Source organism: Anopheles ziemanni, chromosome 3 (genome assembly GCF_943734765.1).
Source record: "Anopheles ziemanni chromosome 3, idAnoZiCoDA_A2_x.2, whole genome shotgun sequence".
NCBI lineage: Eukaryota > Metazoa > Arthropoda > Insecta > Diptera > Culicidae > Anopheles > Anopheles ziemanni.
Window position 1 is genome coordinate 35,174,841 of NC_080706.1, and position 17,791 is coordinate 35,192,631.

The 17,791-nt window shown below is 42.5% G+C and overlaps 4 protein-coding genes across 4 annotated transcripts; 1 reads left to right on the plus strand and 3 right to left on the minus strand.

Annotated features, from left to right (window-relative positions):
• Window positions 1-2,382: 2,382 nt before the first annotated feature.
• Window positions 2,383-3,366, minus strand: LOC131287792 (large ribosomal subunit protein uL29m). The gene is made up of 3 exons (XM_058316876.1): window positions 3,258-3,366; window positions 2,940-3,202; window positions 2,383-2,855 (listed from the first exon to the last, which is right to left on the minus strand). The coding sequence occupies exons 1-3, from the start codon at window positions 3,364-3,366 to the stop codon at window positions 2,427-2,429; spliced, it is 801 nt and encodes a 266-aa protein (XP_058172859.1). The 3' UTR covers window positions 2,383-2,426.
• Window positions 3,367-4,199: 833 nt separating this feature from the next.
• LOC131284646 (pyruvate dehydrogenase phosphatase regulatory subunit, mitochondrial-like) lies at window positions 4,200-8,275 on the minus strand. Its single transcript, XM_058313510.1, has 5 exons — window positions 7,676-8,275; window positions 5,638-6,481; window positions 4,783-5,564; window positions 4,539-4,729; window positions 4,200-4,467 (listed from the first exon to the last, which is right to left on the minus strand). Exons 1-5 carry the CDS (start codon window positions 8,273-8,275, stop codon window positions 4,200-4,202), a joined length of 2,685 nt encoding a protein of 894 aa, XP_058169493.1.
• A 922-nt stretch (window positions 8,276-9,197) lies between these two features.
• Window positions 9,198-10,166, plus strand: LOC131287885 (putative glutathione-specific gamma-glutamylcyclotransferase 2). Its single transcript, XM_058316977.1, has 2 exons — window positions 9,198-9,452; window positions 9,522-10,166. The coding sequence occupies exons 1-2, from the start codon at window positions 9,282-9,284 to the stop codon at window positions 9,984-9,986; spliced, it is 636 nt and encodes a 211-aa protein (XP_058172960.1). The 5' UTR covers window positions 9,198-9,281; the 3' UTR covers window positions 9,987-10,166.
• Window positions 10,167-10,287: 121 nt separating this feature from the next.
• On the minus strand, window positions 10,288-11,090 carry LOC131288077 (uncharacterized). Its single transcript, XM_058317175.1, has one exon. The coding sequence runs from the start codon at window positions 11,016-11,018 to the stop codon at window positions 10,542-10,544; it is 477 nt and encodes a 158-aa protein (XP_058173158.1). The 5' UTR covers window positions 11,019-11,090; the 3' UTR covers window positions 10,288-10,541.
• Window positions 11,091-17,791: the final 6,701 nt, after the last annotated feature.

The window sequence follows — 17,791 nt, forward strand, 5'->3', positions numbered from 1 at the left end:
CGGTGAATGCTTCAGCGCACAGTTCATAGGAAAACAAAGAGAGCTAAAGAAAACCGCTCATGTTTGGTGTGAAATCCCGGGCGAAATCCTTCTCGATCCCTGCACGATCCATCGTCGAAGGATCGCCGAAATAGGGTGGAGGAGTGGCCGTACGAAAGCAAAACGCAAAAATGTCGTGCACAACAAAAACGACCAGCACGAGGGCATTGAGCATTAGGAAGTATTTACCTACTAGTACGGAATAGTCACACATTGGTAAGCCAACTCTGCTGACGCTCTGGGAAGCGAAATATATATATAAATCTATATATATAAAAGTATCGTGCTCCACATTTTGTCGTAAAAGAAATGCCAAGGTTCAAATTACAAACAAGTAAACGTGTTCGATGCGATACGTCGGTAGATAAGTAAGATTTCTAAAAGAAACTGAAACAGAGGGATAGGAAGATGCTGATAGGGCAATTGAGCGATATATTAGTAGAGAATGGCAAATTGCGAAACTATCCGTGAATAACCAGATATCTTATTAGTTTTAAAATTATATGAAAATGAACGTAAAAAAGAAGAAAAAAAAACTTGACCCTTACTCCTTTGTATTGTGTTATTTTGTTCCGTTTTATTATGTTTAATGGCTAATATCGTGTAAACCTCTTTGTAACATGTTTGTTACTCGACTGGCATGGCGAAACCGTTTGAGTTTGGTTGTGGTTCTGTTGTGCAGCTTGAACCTTCGGTGGGAGGTCCGTTCAGAACAAGTGTGTTACAGACTCCATCGACGAAAGCCTCTGAAGAGATAATGTTGTACGATTTACATTTTCGGATCACGGAATATATTTTGTTCGTACGTAACGGAAAATAACGTGCAGTGTTGTATTAACGACATATGATTTGCGTTTTGTTTGCGATCACTTGTTAAAAATAATTTATACCGTTGAAATGTTCCTTTGTGTTGCAGGACATTGTAGAACCACAAGTGTTGTTTTGTTTTGCGCATATCCATTTTATTGTGTTCAAAGCCGGCTCGCGTTCCCTCCTCGTTTAGGAGAATACAGGCAAAGTTTTTAGGAGAATTTTTATAGTTGTAGCATGTGCAAAACAGAGTGTGGAATGGAAAACTCAGGCTTAAAAACAATTGAGGGAGCACCTCTTGGCGCAATGGTAAAAATCTTGTGAGAGCATTGTTCAAGTCAAGGTAACGTATTCGTATCGATGGTAGTGCATAATTTAAGTCAAGACTTTGCCTGTAAGGAAGGAACAACCTAACCTAAGCATATACAGAGGAACTACTCTCACAGCTCTTTCGGTGGCGAATTGTAAATCGAGTAACGTGTATAATGATATAAATGTTTCTTTTTCGTCAAATTATCCAACACACTTAACTCAAGGAAAGAATGCAAAAACAGGTGGTGGCAAAGCAGATCCATGTTTCGATTACAGTTTCAAAAGACTCACTTGACGAGGCACACTTGGATCGACGAATACTCATGTGCTCGCAGTACATACGCTTATAGTTGGAAGGTTGGCCAGGCCCCACAAATCGTTCGCCACAGAAAGGACATGCACTAGGAATTGGGTATATGAAAAAATAGAAGCAAATGAGAAGGGCAGATGGGGAAGAAAATAAATAGATTGCAGAGCGGCCTTTTCCTTGTAGATGTCGACAGGTACTACGAAACGAAAATGATAAAAGCTTTTCTCTCATCAATTACTCTCATATGTTGCTATTGAAAATTATCCAATTTAAAGTATGTACGCAGGACATTGTAATACAAACGCTACCATCCTTTGCAACGCGGCAATAGCCTAGAAAAACGTGCAAAACGCTCGAATACACTTGCAGTCGGTAGTGTAAGCAGTGTGTAGCCTATTTCCTCTTGAAGGGAAATCTGTAATACGGCGTAAATGGATAGTTACAACATATTTAAGAAAAACACCCACACACCACACACAGGATTAATCGGCAGACAGAATATTAATGGACCACCCTGCAGGGTAGGTCACAATCCAAATTGTTGTGCAGGACAGGCGTTCGACGCAAGAAAACGATGTCGGGCGACACTATCGCCGTTTCGTCCATTCAAAATGGGTTTTGTAAAGCGGTATAAGAAATGCATAGTAAACGCTTGTAACAAACTGCAGCGCAACGGGAGAGGAGCAAGATATAAGCATAAATAAACAAATATTAAACAATGCATTAACAAAAAACAAACAAGTACATCTACCTACGGTCAGTAATAACAGTATGGAGCGGATCCTACGGATGGTGAAATGATAAGAAATAAAAAAATGTATTCAATACAACTCGAAAACACATTTGATTTTCATTCTCATAATATGGCGAATCTAGAGACCGAAATTTAAAAGAAGATAGTTATGTAGTTTATGGTTCTTGTATTCACAACTATTTCATTCACACTGACACACGTTTACGAGCCTTTCGGTGCAGACTGATTGATACGGATTTTATCCAGTTTGTACAGCTTCTCCACATCGACCGATGGGAATCGCTGAGCTAGCGTTTCCCGGTCGATGTTGGGGAACCGGCGCAATAAATGGACCACCTCATTACGTTCCCTGTTACGCAGCTTTCGCTTCTCGTTGTACAGCCTCTCACGATACATGCGTAAGAATTTCCATACGGCCGAACCACCAAATGTAAACTTGTGGCGTTCGTTCCACTTGCGATTAGCAAACTTTGGAATGACGTGCTCAAACGAGCGATAGAAAAACCGTATTCCAAGCTCATTCGGTCTGACCCGCCCAGGACGTTCACCGTTTTCGCCAGTTTCCAGCAGATAGTATGCACGGTTCCGCTCCCGTACCACTTCTTCCAAATTTTCCATCGACTCCTTTACCTGGAATGAGGACAATAGTTCTTCATTTATCAACATTCAACTCATGTGACGAAACAATTTTGAGCGACGAAACGGCTTCTTTACCTTATCCAACCGCTCGGGACTGGGGAATAATTCCATTTTTTCTTTACATTCGTGCTCCATCGTTAGCAGCATATTACGCTCCTTTAGCAGCACGAACCAGAGTTTGTGCAAGTCGCTGTTGGATTTAATGCGCAGATCATCCCTCGTCCATCCCCGGCCATGTTTTACTTCCTGTTCGCCCCAGTTTTTCTTGTCGTCGAAAAACTCCATCAAATCTTTTCGCGGGCTCGTCGTAGCAATTGTGCGCACAGGTAATATCACTCCTCCAGTCCTGCAGAACCCCAAACGACAAACGATGTATTTTATGTAATCAAAAACGGGTGCAAACATACCTTTGCAGTATGGCGGATGCTTGCTGTGAACTCACTGTCGCTAGGCATTTTGAAAGTTGTTGGGAAATCGGTAAAAACTGTCTGAAAATATTCATTTTGCACGTAAGATCAGCGAATTTCCCGAAAGAAAATGTGTGTTTTCTGCCGGGTTGTTTACAATTATCAAGTACTGTCAAAACGCAGGGTTGGATTGAATAAAAAAAAAATCAAAGTCGCATCAATCGTACGGTAACGATAAATTTCAAATTGTAAACCTATCGTTTGCCGTTGTTTCGAATTGTTGTGTTGAATTGAAAAAAAATATTTTTTCTACGTAATTGTGGATAAAACAATTCTTGTTAGGCTGGGATCGGTTTTTATCTTCGGTAAATTTTAACATACTCAGCCCAATATGGCGCAATGCTTAAAATAATATCATCGAGTAGGACACTGGAACAATTCAAAGCAAAAGTCTAAATTTTCAATCGACAAATAACTAGAACAGTCATCTTATTCTCCATGAACTGAAATTGAAAATTCCCAGGCTTCTTAGCAGGTGTAAGATGCATGCACAAAAAATTGAGTTATGATTTCAATGCTTCAATTTCACTAGAAATCGTTGAAAACATTTTTGTAAAATAATAATATGAGCTACTTTAATTAAGCTAGTCCAATAGTCTCTAGTTTGCCACGATAATACCCCAAATTCTAGTCCTTCTTCGTCTTGTTTGTGTATCGTTTATCGATATTTTTAATACTTTACAACAATGGTATATTGGCACTCTACTTTATCTTGCCACCGATGGTCATCAATTGCCATTCAGTTTAAAATAAATTGTATCTTTTATATATATTTCTTGTTAAGCATAAATAACCATCACATACAAATTTGTGCTCTTATATGTTAAACATCAAGAGAGTGGCCCTTTAATAGAGAGCGACTAGGGCATTAATTTCGACTATTTTTTAGGTACTGTTTCTTCACCTTAACAACGGTCGGTCGGTAGGATTTACTACGATGCTCACGCTCGATGGCACTGGCCAAGGCTGCTTTAGGATGGATATGTTGTGCCAAACGGAACCGTTTGCCAGCTATGTCTATATGATAGACCGCGTCTTTATCCATAATGAACTCAGTAGTTATGGTCTGTAGAGCATTACTTTCCGGCCGGCTAATGTATCCCAGGCAGACAAGTTTTTCCGACGCAAACCCGTAGCTGGAAGGAAAGGTATGGAATCACGACTAAGAAAAAAAGGCCCAGTTATTTTGCTTGTGCCTTATACTTACCCAGCTGAAGTGACGGTACCACAAAACTCACTATTTCGATACAACGGTTCACCTCCCCAAGGCCAAACGTCCTTCTCGATGTCGATGTCTTCCACGTGGAATAGCACCAATCGCTTCTTCAGGCCATCCCTTTTCTGCCGCTCCAACGCTTGTCGACCGATGAAATTTTCTTTTTTCTTCAATTGGGAAATCTGTAAATCAATCATTGCTCAGCACACAAAGGACATGCACACACCGTACTTACATCCAATCGTACCGAGTAAAACACGCCCGCCTCGAATGGTGTCGTCATGCTGGTCAATTCATCACCCCAGAACGGAATGAACTTATCGATGCGCAGAAATCGTTGCGTCAGTGTTCCCACGTCGCGGGCCCCGTAGTCTCTTCCGACGGTCATCAGGCGATCGTACACGTGTAGCGCGTACTCGGACGGAACGTACAGACAGTATCCGGGCATTCCGGTGTGCGTAAAGGACATGATCATTACATCGCTCGCGTAGCCAATGTTGAGCTTCTTGTAGGTGAATGGAGCCAACCGTACGTCCGAGTTGGACAGTTCGCTCATCAGGGGCGTGGACTTCGGTCCAACGACATTTATCACGGTATACATGGAGGTAACATCGTTCAGCATAACCGAGCCATCGGTGGGAAGGTTCCGGGACATCCATTCGTAAATACGCGTCTGTTGCGAGGACGGCGAGATCATGAAGTAACTATCCTCCGATTGTCTTATCAGCATGCAATCGTTCTCATATCCACCACGATCGTTTAGCATTCCGGTATGCACGATATGGCCAACGGTAATGTTCACATCGTTGGCACACATTTTTTGCAGATAGTTCAGCACGGCATTCCCACCCGAAGGCATCTCCGACTGGACGCCCGGTTTGATTTCAATCTTTGAGAACGACGATATATCGATGATGCCGACGTGCTGGGCACATGCTTGATATTCTTTTTCCATGTTGTGGAAGAATTTTGGCTTGTAGAAACTCCCCTCCGGTAGGGAAGGCAGTGGATCTCCTCCTAAGGACGAAAGGGAAATTATTTTCCAATTCAACGACTCTCGAAAAAGGGGTTGGATTAACGAGACGCTTACTTCGATAGTCTGCATCGAAGTACAGAGCCCTTTCGTATCCCATCTTGGTGCCAAAAACTGCCCCCCGGGCTTCCAGTACACTGTACAGCGGGGAACAGCGCAATTTGCGGGAGAATTTGTACTCGCTCTGGTTCGGATAGAGTATGGCGTACTGCCGGCCAACGACTTCGCGGATACGCTGCTGCAGATACTGCCGGTTGTTGTGTAAATCCAAAAATCGTTGCACATTGAACGGCAGCATATCGATCGTGGGCTTCCCGCTGATGATCCATTCCGCGAGTGCCTTCCCGACGCCACCCGATCCTTGCAGAGGGTTCCCGTTCATCCCACACGCTACAAAATAGTTTTTCACCTCGGCCGACTCACCGAAAATCAACCGTCCGTCCGGGGTAAAGTTGTCGGGGCTATTACGAACCGTTGACATACTCATGTCACGCAGCACCGGCAATCGATCGACCGCTTTCTCCCACAGAGGCGCGCAATGCCGGGCGTCCTGGTGCAGATGACTTTGCCATTCTTTCGGGATGTCCTTCGTTTCCTCGAACGCCGGTTTGGCCTCCTTCTCGAACCATCCGATCAGCAGCGATTGGTCAAGCTGTCGCACGTATAGATTGGAATCGTAATCGCGAACGCACGGCAGAAGGTTGTCGTCGTCCGTTGGCAGGTTGATGTTGGGAGTTAGGGCGTAGTAATGCTGTGCGGGATAGGCCGGGATGCGTACGGGTGGTTTGCATTTGAGGCCGAGCTCCCGGGCCCACATGCCACTGCAATTCACGAAGTACTCGCAGCTGATGGTTCCGACGTCCGTGTCCACTGCATCAACTCGCCCATTTTTTGTTTTTATCTGCGAATCAAATTAATTTACATAGTATCAGCAGTGTTGCGTTCATTGCAGAAGTCATTTGAAAGGAATTTTACATAACAGAATATTGTGACAAATTATCACCACCTTTTAAACTTTGTGTGTCTTTGAATAAGTAAATAAATACATTAATGAATAAACGGGTGGATTGTTGAGGAATTAGTTAGTTGTGAATCGTTTCAATTGAAATAGTTAAACAACCTCGACGGCGTGGGTTGGAATCCAAACCAGGCATGACCAAGACGGTTGTTACACAAAAAAGAAGAATTTTTTTTAATACTTTAAGACGGAAAAGTGATATCCAATGATGTCTGAGCCACTCAATTGAAACAGCAAAATTATCCCAACGCGATGTCGGGGGACGTATGGAGAATTACTCCTCCAACATTTATACATTATAGGGTGCGATTGAAACCTATAAGTGTTAAATTAATTTATAAAAAAAATCCAAATAATCTGGCAGCAAAGCCAAGCGTTTTTTTCTTTTTCGTTAAGTCTAATTCGAGTGATAGATCGATGAAGAATCAACTACAAAAGTACAATTAATTGTACGTAGTGTTATATTTCGCTTAATGATTGATAATGATGATGATTTAGTCCACGGATCGCAAAGTACGGCCCGCGGGCCAAATCCGGCCCGCCAACTGATTGTATCCTGTACGTAATAAAATTTCAGTGTTTCATTTAAAAATCCAACCCAATTTTTATAAGATTTGTCCACGATGTCAGGTCTGTTTTCTTCCCAAAGATGAAGATTAATATTGTTCAACGAGGTGTTCCTGTTACATGTTGAAAAAAACATCAAAATAAAACGAAAATAAGAACGTACTCCACTCAAAAGGGTACTACTTTAAAAACATTAAGTCATTGTTTAAGAAATGTATGCCGATCCGTGATTTAGTCACATAACTTACGCTGGTTGGTGGTTAAATGGTTGGTGGCTAAAATGGTTCTAAACATAAACTTTGGTTTGAAGATGGATTATAAATTTGGCAAAATATCCACCAACAATGACAATATTTCAGCATAAAGTTTGTTCAATGTCCAAAGAGCCAATGCATTCTACTTCCATTCACACGATCGCACAACTCTGCGACTCGCTTGACGATCGATCGTGGCATGCTAGTTAGTTTAAAAGGGTTCGCTAATTCTAAACGTGCCAATTTTCATACTTACATATTTCACCTCACAGCCTTCGAAATATTTTACACCCATTCGCTTCGCTTCGTCGGCCAACACCTGTACGACAGCGGCCGAATCCGCGATGCAATCGTCCGGAACATAGACGGCTCCCTGGAGATCTTCGGTGTGCAGAAATGGATGCAGCTTCTTCACCGTCTCCGAGTCGACCAGCTCGCACTGCATACCGGTCGGTAGAATGTACGCGGCCCGCCGTTGCAGCGCTATCATGCGGTCGTGGGTTTGCGCTAAATTAAGACTGCCACATCTTCGCAGGCCAATTTCGTGACCCTGCTGGTGTAGCTTGTGGTATAACTTGAGACTTTCCACCACTATGTTGCGCTCGGGGGTCGGCTTGAACAGACCGATCGTGCCCGACCCGAAATGGGAAGTTCCACTGCCGACCTTGCTCTGATCAAGCACCACCACATTACTCCAACCATTGTCCGCCAGATGATACGCGACGGAGTTCCCCAGAAGGCCGGCACCCGCTACCACAACACGTGCTTGATTAGGGCTGCTTCCATCGCCCGCAAAACGCACTTGTTTCAGCGGCTTCGATCGCGAAACGGGGCCATTTCTTAGTATCTTCAACATTACGACCAGACGCGATACTGCTACTAAATCACTAGTTTGCCCTGTTTGATTGCGCACAGTTTTCGGTCGAATTGGGGCTTACATAATTCAATTTAAATCACACCAGATGACGGAACACGTCTGATCGCACGCGGTAGCGCAGATCGACTCATTAGAGGTCGTGCCAGTCTGTGACACCCGTCGGAAACGTTTTCACACAGTCGACGAAATACAAGCAGCCGGAATCCGTCGCGATTTTGTGACAGTGATCGATATTCAATATTGTTGACATCGTTGGGCAAAAACAGGCCGATTCCTTTCAGCATGCACATGCGCGCGGAATTCCCGCCTACGAAACCATTTTTTTTTGACAACGGATGAAAATGTATATCGTACGGTTGGTGGAAAGTGGGGGTGAGGCTGTGATGCTGTTTGTAAACAAAGAGTAAGGAGAGGTTGTTGTCGTAATTGTTCGTGTTGCACACGTGCTTCTTCGGAATCCTTGCCTGCGAAAAGGTGCGGGTACTTATGGAAGGGATTTAAAAGGAATAAGAAAGCAATTCTGTGTTATTTCTGGAAGGAAGGAATAACATATTCTATACAAAATCAGTTTATTTTTTGTTCAATTTCATTAGTCTCTTTGAAACGCATTTACATGAATGTGAAAAACGAAGTAATCTGGCGATATTTGCTAAAGTAGAAGTATCCATTTGAGACGGTTTTGCATCCATGAAATTTACGAGTTTTTGAGGAATGATGGTGAACGAAGTAATTTATTTTTCTTGATAATGTGCCATTTTTATTCGTCAATCCATTTCATCAGTTCGTTTTGTCAGTTCAAGCCTATGCAGCAACGGCCCAGCTGATTTGCTATGTGTTTATTTTTTTACTTGTTTGACAGCATTGAAATCAGCTGTTAATCAATAAAAAATTTGTACCTTGCGCGAAGCGTTACAAATTGTTGGTACACGTTGAACCCTTTTTTATTCGTGAAATTGTTGTCGTTCACAAATTCCTGTGTAGAAACATGTCATCCATGGAAGTAGAAAATGACCAAAACGATGTTTGGATTTTCGGCTACGGTTCATTGGTGTGGAAGGCAGATTTTCCATACGAAGAAAAACGAACAGGATACGTTAAAGGTTTTCTGCGTCGATTTTATCAGAACAGCATTGATCACCGTGGCACGGCCGAACAGGTGAGTTTGTGAAACCATTGGTGTGACAATTGAAAGTTTCTAAAAATCATGGTTTTTTGTTGTCTGCAGCCCGGCCGGGTGGTTACTTTAATGCGGTCAAACGATTCGGAGTCTAAAGTGTGGGGCATGGGCTATCGCATCGCCAACAAAGACAAACATCAGGTTCTGCAGCATCTAGATCATCGAGAAAAAAATGGCTACGAACGGCACAGCGTAAGATTCTACCCATTTCCGTGGAGCCAGCAGCAGTTGAATGATCCACAACCGATCCTGCTGTACGTGGCCACCCAAGATAATCCATCTTTTGCCGGGCACAACGATGAGCTGGAAACAATAGCGGAACAAATTCTGATTTCGGCTGGCCAGAGTGGTAGAAATCCAGAGTATGTGTACAAACTAGCCGAAGCAATGCGACTGCTCTACCCTGGAGAAGAGGACGATCATTTGTTTGAGCTGGAAAAGATTCTCCTGAAACGTGATCAAACTGGTACTGAAGGAGATATCAATCGATCAGAACTCAGTAAAGAAGGTTAGTCGTTGGGTTTGGAATAACGTGCTGCAGGCGGCACTTAAATAGCATGATTTTGAAAGTAAGTCTATGTGCACTATTTCTCATGTGTTACGAGCTTTTCGTTGCGGCTTTTTTGGAAGCACAGCAAGATTTTATTTCTTTTGATCCAAAACCAATAAATTATCAATGCACTCACATGCAATCAAGAAGAACAACTGCTTCAATAGAAATTTTAATTGTGTTAAAAATGGATGCCACAACCATTCCGCTATTCATGAATTTCTTTCATCTTGTTAATGCGATTAATGAACAATTATATTTGAATTGTGCTGATTCGAAGCATTAATTTATATCGCTGTATTTAACTCGTTCCCGGGTACATTATGTAGCACTTTTCCAGTAAAAGATGCGTTCAGCATTCATATGAAAAAAGATCTAGAGTAAAAAATCAATCGAAGCACTAAAATAGTTGACGGTGAGATAAAATTGCCAGCAGGATGATTTTCATTGCCTCAATCGTGTTTTGAATTTCTGTTGTTCCAATAAATAATAAACAGCCAATAGTTGGTGCACTCGCTCTAACTGTTATCCGCACTACCTCCAAAATCTTCCTGTGCCGTTTCATTCAATACGCTCTTCTCCAGATGGAAATTGTATTCATGTGAGTATAAAATTTGCGTAATGTACGATAAGACATCGTACGTCTGGAGGCGAGATAGCTCGTTCAGGTCGTCCACGCAGAGCTCAGGAGCGAGCTTAAATGGTACTTGGCTCATGAAGTGGGTCAACTTTTCTTCACTGTACTGTCGGGCGACTGGTTCAACTTTTGCCGGTCCTTTGGCTAACGGGCCAGGAATGGCAGGATACAGTCCTGATTCACCTGGAGACATCGGCGATTTTTCACCTTCGGCACCAACGTTGGGCTTGGGTGATGCACCTCGTCGCTCGATAAAGATGAAATCATCCTCGCGTGGCGGTGCCGGAGCTGCTCCCGGTATTGGTTCTACTGGGGTCTGTGTCGGGCTGGGTTTTTTGGCTTTGAAAAACGAGAACATCTTAACGCTTTGGTACTTGTTTTGATGTTCCTTTAAATCTGGTACGATGGTTGCGCACTTTGTTATGGTTTTCAATGAGTCATTTAGTGTTGTACAGAATCGCGATTCGGATGATTCGAAGATTCGATTCCTAGACGGATTCTAAGGATTCGAGCCCCATTTGACGGATTCTAAAGTTTTGATTCTTTTGGGATTCGAATCAGATTTGATTTGTTTGAGTCTTGACTTGATTCCTTTTTTACTTGATTCGAATCTATTTGAATTTAATGTGACTCGCTCGACTCGGGGGTCCGCGACAGCCGAGCGGTAGCGCCGGTTAGAAAATCGGCCCATGAGCGCCGGGGCTCACCACCTCGACGGCGTGGGTTCGAATCCCAGCCGAGACCGGACCTTCCCCTGTACGAGAGGACTGACTATCCACGTACAACAGGGAAACAAGTCTCGTAAGCCCTTAACGGGCAGGCATGACCAAGAGGTCGTTACGCCAAGAAGAAGAAGAAGTGACTCGCTCCAGACACGAAGAAAGTCGAATTAGTCACGTAACGAGTCGATCTAGAGACAATGTGAATGATTACAGTTTACTCAAATCGAACGCTAAATAGAATGGATTGAACTTAGGCTGGTATCATTGCTTTGTCGCACGATGTTTTGTCAGACGACAGGTCCACCAATGTTTCTGTAATTTTTCAAATTCTAAGACGATTAAGTGAATTTTATTATTTTTTCTAAATAAAAACCACAACACAGAGTTTATAAAATCCAACTTGACAGATAAAATCGGATCCGACAGCTTGCAGCTGTCAAATCCCATATATTTTCGCCTATCAAAACCTGACGCGGTAAAGCACTGACACCAGCCTTAGATAGAGTGTTTTGCACCATTTAATTTAGAATCGAGCAAAATTCATGAAACCATTTTTAACAATGAAAAATATTCTCTTAAAATGAGGAAAAATGATGCGTAGTGGTGAGTAACTCCATCCTGAATTGCATAAAACATCTCTCTGGGATCGGATAGCTATAGCGATCCTCAGGACCATTCGCATGCAACACTTGATTGTCTAATTGTTAGGTGTTAGGTGAGCACGCATGATATGACGCATTAGGAATCGAGTTCGAAGATCCGGATCTCAGAATAAATGTGAATAGAAAGATTCGAATCCCTGCAAGGATTTAATTTTCCCATCACTAGACTCATTGCATGATTAATTCCAAATGAATCAGACCTTTGGAACATTCAAAGCAGCCCTGCACTATTAGCTGTCAAAGATTTTGTGATTTTCTTGCAAAGGAAAATAAGTGTTGAGTTTTGGAAAAAGGTTCGAGTTTGCAGTGCGTTTTCTAGTCTCGCGTGAAAAAGTGTTGCTAAAATCAGCTGGATTTTGTGCAAATCATGTCGGAGTAGTGCCGAATGTAAGTGCCTCACTAGGTGACTTCGTATATTGTGCGTCTGGCGTGGAATCGTGGCTCTGGAAAGGATCACATCGGTTCTCCACTATCTTTCATCCCTCTGACCCATTTCTGATGATATCACTTTTTCCTTAGCTTTTCTACGTTTGCAATTTGGTCTTCGTAGTTTTTACCTTTGCCCATCTCGTAGGCATTGCATGAAAAGAACGGTTGTTGCAGGTCGACCAATGTTTGGTGAAGTTTCATAGAAATGGTTCTGCTGTTGTGATTCCGCCTGTATCACCCTGATCATTGACAAAACTGATCGATTAGTCACTTTTTCGGTTGGTTCGATTGTTTCTATGCGCCGCCAGCATTGTGCCGCATGGTGTACGCGGTGAACGGTACCACCGAATGCGTGTAGTGTGCTGGCGGAACGAAATTATCATTGCCACAGTGTTGTTTGCGGATCGTTGGGCAGCAACCGGACGATCTGATCCGACGGACGGAATGTGCGGAAAAGACTGCGTGTCCGATTTGTGAATGTGTGAATCCACGGCATTGAAAAAAAAACAACTGTATTTAGCTGCATATGAGCTGTCCACCCACCGTGTCGCTGGGCTGTTAGTGGTGGGGTCGTTTAGTGGAACACTGGTGGACTGGTGTGTTTAATAAAACAAAACCATATGAAGGGTGGCGGGGGATAGGGTCGTAAACTGGGATCCCAGAAAGGAAATACGGCAGTGGACAGCAAGTGTAGAAGCGATAGCGCACTTAGCCACATCGGCCATGGAAAACAAATCGGTTTGGAAAAGTGGCATATTTTTGGGAAACCCCTAAAAGGAAAGCATTTGTTTGAGAACTATCCAAATTCATTGCCTTGAAAATCTGCATTCGGGGTTACCCAAAAAATCGAGCAAGGCAACCACCAGATTCGATCCTAGAAGACCGCCCGACACTTGGAGGAATTGAATTTGATGGTAATTAAAACCGTATACTTGAAAATACTGCATTAAAATGCATCGGAAATGTGAGTAAAATCACCATTTTACACGAGAAGGTAGAAGAACAACAGCAGGATTACATCCCATTAGTTCAGCATATTTGTAAAAAGATTTTATCCCTTTTATTTTGTTGATCATAAAATGTTAAAAAATTATATTGTTTGGTACAAGGTCTCTGCTCCAAGCTTTTACAGCTTTCATTGTAACATTATTTCCATAAACAACTTGTTCGTCCATCCTGCTGGCCATTGGGAATATTATTTCTGTATTCTGAAGGTTTTTGAAAATCAATTGGAAACTGTCCTTTTCAAAGAAGATGATACGGTTAAACTATAATGCTGTAATATTCGTTTAATGTATATCTATTTCCAATTGTTGGCCTTATGTTGACATGCGTTTTATAGCTGTGGCATCATTTGTGTATCTATAAACATATTAACTTATTATTATGTGTTTTTTAAACCATAACGATAAAAATGATAATTGATAATTTATGCATTGTAATCAAAAATACGCCCAGTGCCGAAAAATGGCACGGCTCAGTGTATGAAATTGAACTGTGTTTGAAACAAACCATTTTTTTTGCATTTTTTTAAGTAATATCAAGTTTTTATTCGCGAAACAGTAAAGTATTTTTTTATCTTTGAACCTTCTGACGTTGATACATGACTGATTAAAATAAATAAAATTCATAAAACATACATATTTGAATATAAGATAGTAAATTGGATATCATAGAAAGATGAGCAACAAACATGCAATGATGGATGCTCATGTTGTCGACATTTTTTAAACTCTATCCTATGAATCGCATTTTGACATTTTTGGAAATTTTTATTTGAATAAATTTTGAAATTTTACCTGCGCCTTCAGTCAACACAACCGAAAACTAGTGAATAAAAAAATACTCCTCAACCATCTATCGAAGCGATGTGCGGTTGCCAAAAAAGATTTCACTTTTATAGGCGGCTGTGGTGCTGCTGCGTTAGCCACGCCAAACAAACACGCCGGCACGGCGTCAGTCTTCCTTTATGGGCTGCCGGGCAGACAGACAAACGGCAGGAGCGATGATGCCAAAACGGATCGTTAAAGTCGCTCCTCTTCAACGCTGTTGTAACCCGGCCCCGGCCCGGGGACCGGCTCGGAGAGGCTCAGCTCTTGCTTAGCTGCCAGCAGCCGGTCGGTCTATGGCCGCTGATGCTGCAAAGTATCATCTAGCTCCCCTAGAGAGTCGCGTCGGATTGGATGGCGTGCGGTGGAAGCATTATCCTTCGATTGCCACTGCCCAAGCGAGTTTGGTATTTAGTGATCTGACGATGTTCGTGTTTCAGCCCCATGACCAATCGGAAGTATCGGGTCTATTGCAATGTATCTTATTAAATTTAAGACCTAAGAAAGTTGCTGAGCTGATGTGTAATTTAGGACACTAGCATTTGTCGCAGGATATACACATGACTGATGATTGTTTTTTTTTTCAATAAAAATGCGTAATTCCTCGTATGAATAGAGTTTCGAGATAAATTGTACAAAAAACGAACCAACACCTTTAATACTTCAAATCTGTTTTGCCTCTTCACACGGCGGTATGGACATCGGTAAAGCTAGGAAATATCTCACTTTTATGTGGCATTTCACTGTTGTATGTACGTTGGAAGCATAAAGATATGCATTGGGCCAAACATCCCTTGCCAAGGTGCCAATAGGGTCTCATTGAAATGTTAATTTCGTTAAATACCGAGCCAAACATCCGATTCCGGCAATGATGGTGTGCAGCAAACGGTTCATAATTAATCATATCATTCCGGGCGGCGCGAACAGACCCGGTTGTTACACAATGTAAAAAAAAGAAAAACGGATGATTATGATAACTTTCCTACGCACGCAGTAGGAAGAACAAATGCTCATGGAGCGTCACCGCCGGAAAACCGGCTCGAAGGAGCAAGACGAAATAAAAACGTTATAGGGTAATGTGGGGCAATACGGAACGTAGCTGGAATGTTCCCATAGTTACGATGATTCGATAGTTTCTATGGAGCAGCAACTTACATATTTTGAACATTGTAAATAATTTGTGTGACGGTATGATGGCAGTAAAAATATCAAGGAGTTCAATAAGTTTAAAATATTGATATGGTTTCACATTGAAGGGTTTTTGAGAACGGTTACCTGCAAACCAATTATGATAATAATAACGCTTTCAAAAACTGTTGATAGCTGGTATTGCTATACAAGGAATTTCAACACAGTATTAGGAAATTTAAATGTCTGTTCCTTGGGACCGGAATAGTCCTGGAGTAACGCCAACGTGTTACTATACGTCAAGCCTTAAATGATTAATACATAAAGAGCAACACAGGAAAATAATATCTATAATCTACCTTTAACTTCATAGGACTTTTTTTATTTGACGGGCTAACCATAATGTCGTTTTTATTCGTCTAAAATTAGTTGAAGAACTGAACAGAAAGTTGTTAAATTTTTCTTCACTGTTTTAAAAGGTTTCCATTTCCGTTATCAACGAAACGTTTTTCAGAGGTTTCGTGGTGCAAACTAAAATACTGCAAGTTTTTTTTGTTTTATTTAGTTTTTTTTCTAATTTACCTAAATTTAATTTATCTACTTGTTTATTTATTTATTAATTTTTTCTTTACTATTCTTTTCGTAGATCATCTGGACTATATAATACATAACACAAATTTGGACATTAAACATTTAGAAATGCTATTTTTTTGAGAAATTTTGGTTTTAATATATTTCTCATAGTATTGCAAGAAAAACTTGAAATTTTCACAATTTGCATTGATGTATGTACATCGTTACGGAATGAACCATCATACATATTCTTAGCTTACCCTAAACTAAGGAAGTTTGAAGATACAATTTTGGAGACAAATACAATTCCGAAAGGTTGCCTTTGGCTCCCCTATGTCCCTTACAGCCTCGGCACTAAACAGGCGAAAGTTCGATCGTTGGACCGATGGAAGACTGCTGGAAAAAGGGATGTGGCCACCGCACCGCAGCCCTCTGTTGTTTGAACCCGCTTTTGGGGCTATAAAAGGCTCCCTGCTGTTGGAACCCGTTCTGCCGGCTGCTCTCGCGCTAGGATGCGCTCTCTTCGCGAGAAGCCCGAAAGCCCACAACGGCACCGAGAGCGACGAACCGGTATTAATGCATCGTGGTCAGTTTTTCCGCCGTTCCGGCGAGATGTGCTGGCGACGCGGTTTTTTAACTTGGCGTTAGTTTCATTCCGAACGGTGTCGCGTGACGGTGGTGTGGCCGCTCGATGCCGAGGTTGCGTTCTGCGTGTTGCAATATTTTTTGTGTGTTTTGCAAGATCATGTTCACTATTGCTCATGCCTGCTCTTGAGTGTCCGAGGATGAAGTTTTACCTTGCCGCGAACGGAACGCGCAGGTACTCGCGAAAGGCCAACCCGACCTATTCGTCGTCCGCTAGTTGCTGTCGTTGATGCCGACAAATTCTTTAAGTTAGTTTTCTTATCTTGTGCATACAAGTGCCGGTGTGTGTGTGTGTGCCGCTCCAAGCACACGGTCTACATAACGCGGTCGTTCGCACAAGTGCGCCACTTTAAACCGAGCATCTCTTCTCTATCGGCCGCAAGTGGAACAATACGTACTGCCGGCGAATTTGCTTGGTTTGTTTTTTTTCGGACCGAACTTTCTGTGTAGCGCGATTTCGGCGTGTGTAACGGTGAACGTTAAACTAAACTGTCCAGCGCCGGTTCTGGGATGCTGCAACGTGTGCTGCCCGGCCGAAAGTTATCCCCCGAAGCGGCTTGTGCGAAATTTCCGCTTAAGCGCTTCGCGATCGTAAATCAATCGGAGAGTCTTTCTTGACTTTTCGTTTTCCGTTCTCCTTTGCGAGAGTTCTGCCCGGCACGAAAAGGACGTCTGAACAAAAAAATAAAATAAATAAAATAAAACATTCCCGCCTTCAATCGATGCCGTGGACACCGTGGATATCCGAATTCCACTGGTTTCGGCTCAAAACGGGCATTTAAAATAATCGACTGTGAGCAATGTGTGGTGTTTCTGTTTTTGTTTCCTTCTTCGTACACCACGCGTTAATTAAAACCCGCGATTGCAAGGCTGCCTGTTTTTATGTGTAACGTTGCTGGTAAATCCATCGGCATTTAAGTGATTTTGCAACGACAGCGACCGCAACGGATACCACAACCGCCACATGGTTCACGCAAAACGTCCCCGCCGAGCAACGAAATCGAAATGGGCCACAACAACGACAATCTGTCACTGTTTCGGTAAATGCAAGTGGGAACATGTTTTTGGGACACTCACTACCACGGCACACAAGTGCCCGCTTCCACCAGATGGGCTTCCTTTATCTCGGGAGGCTAGCAGCAA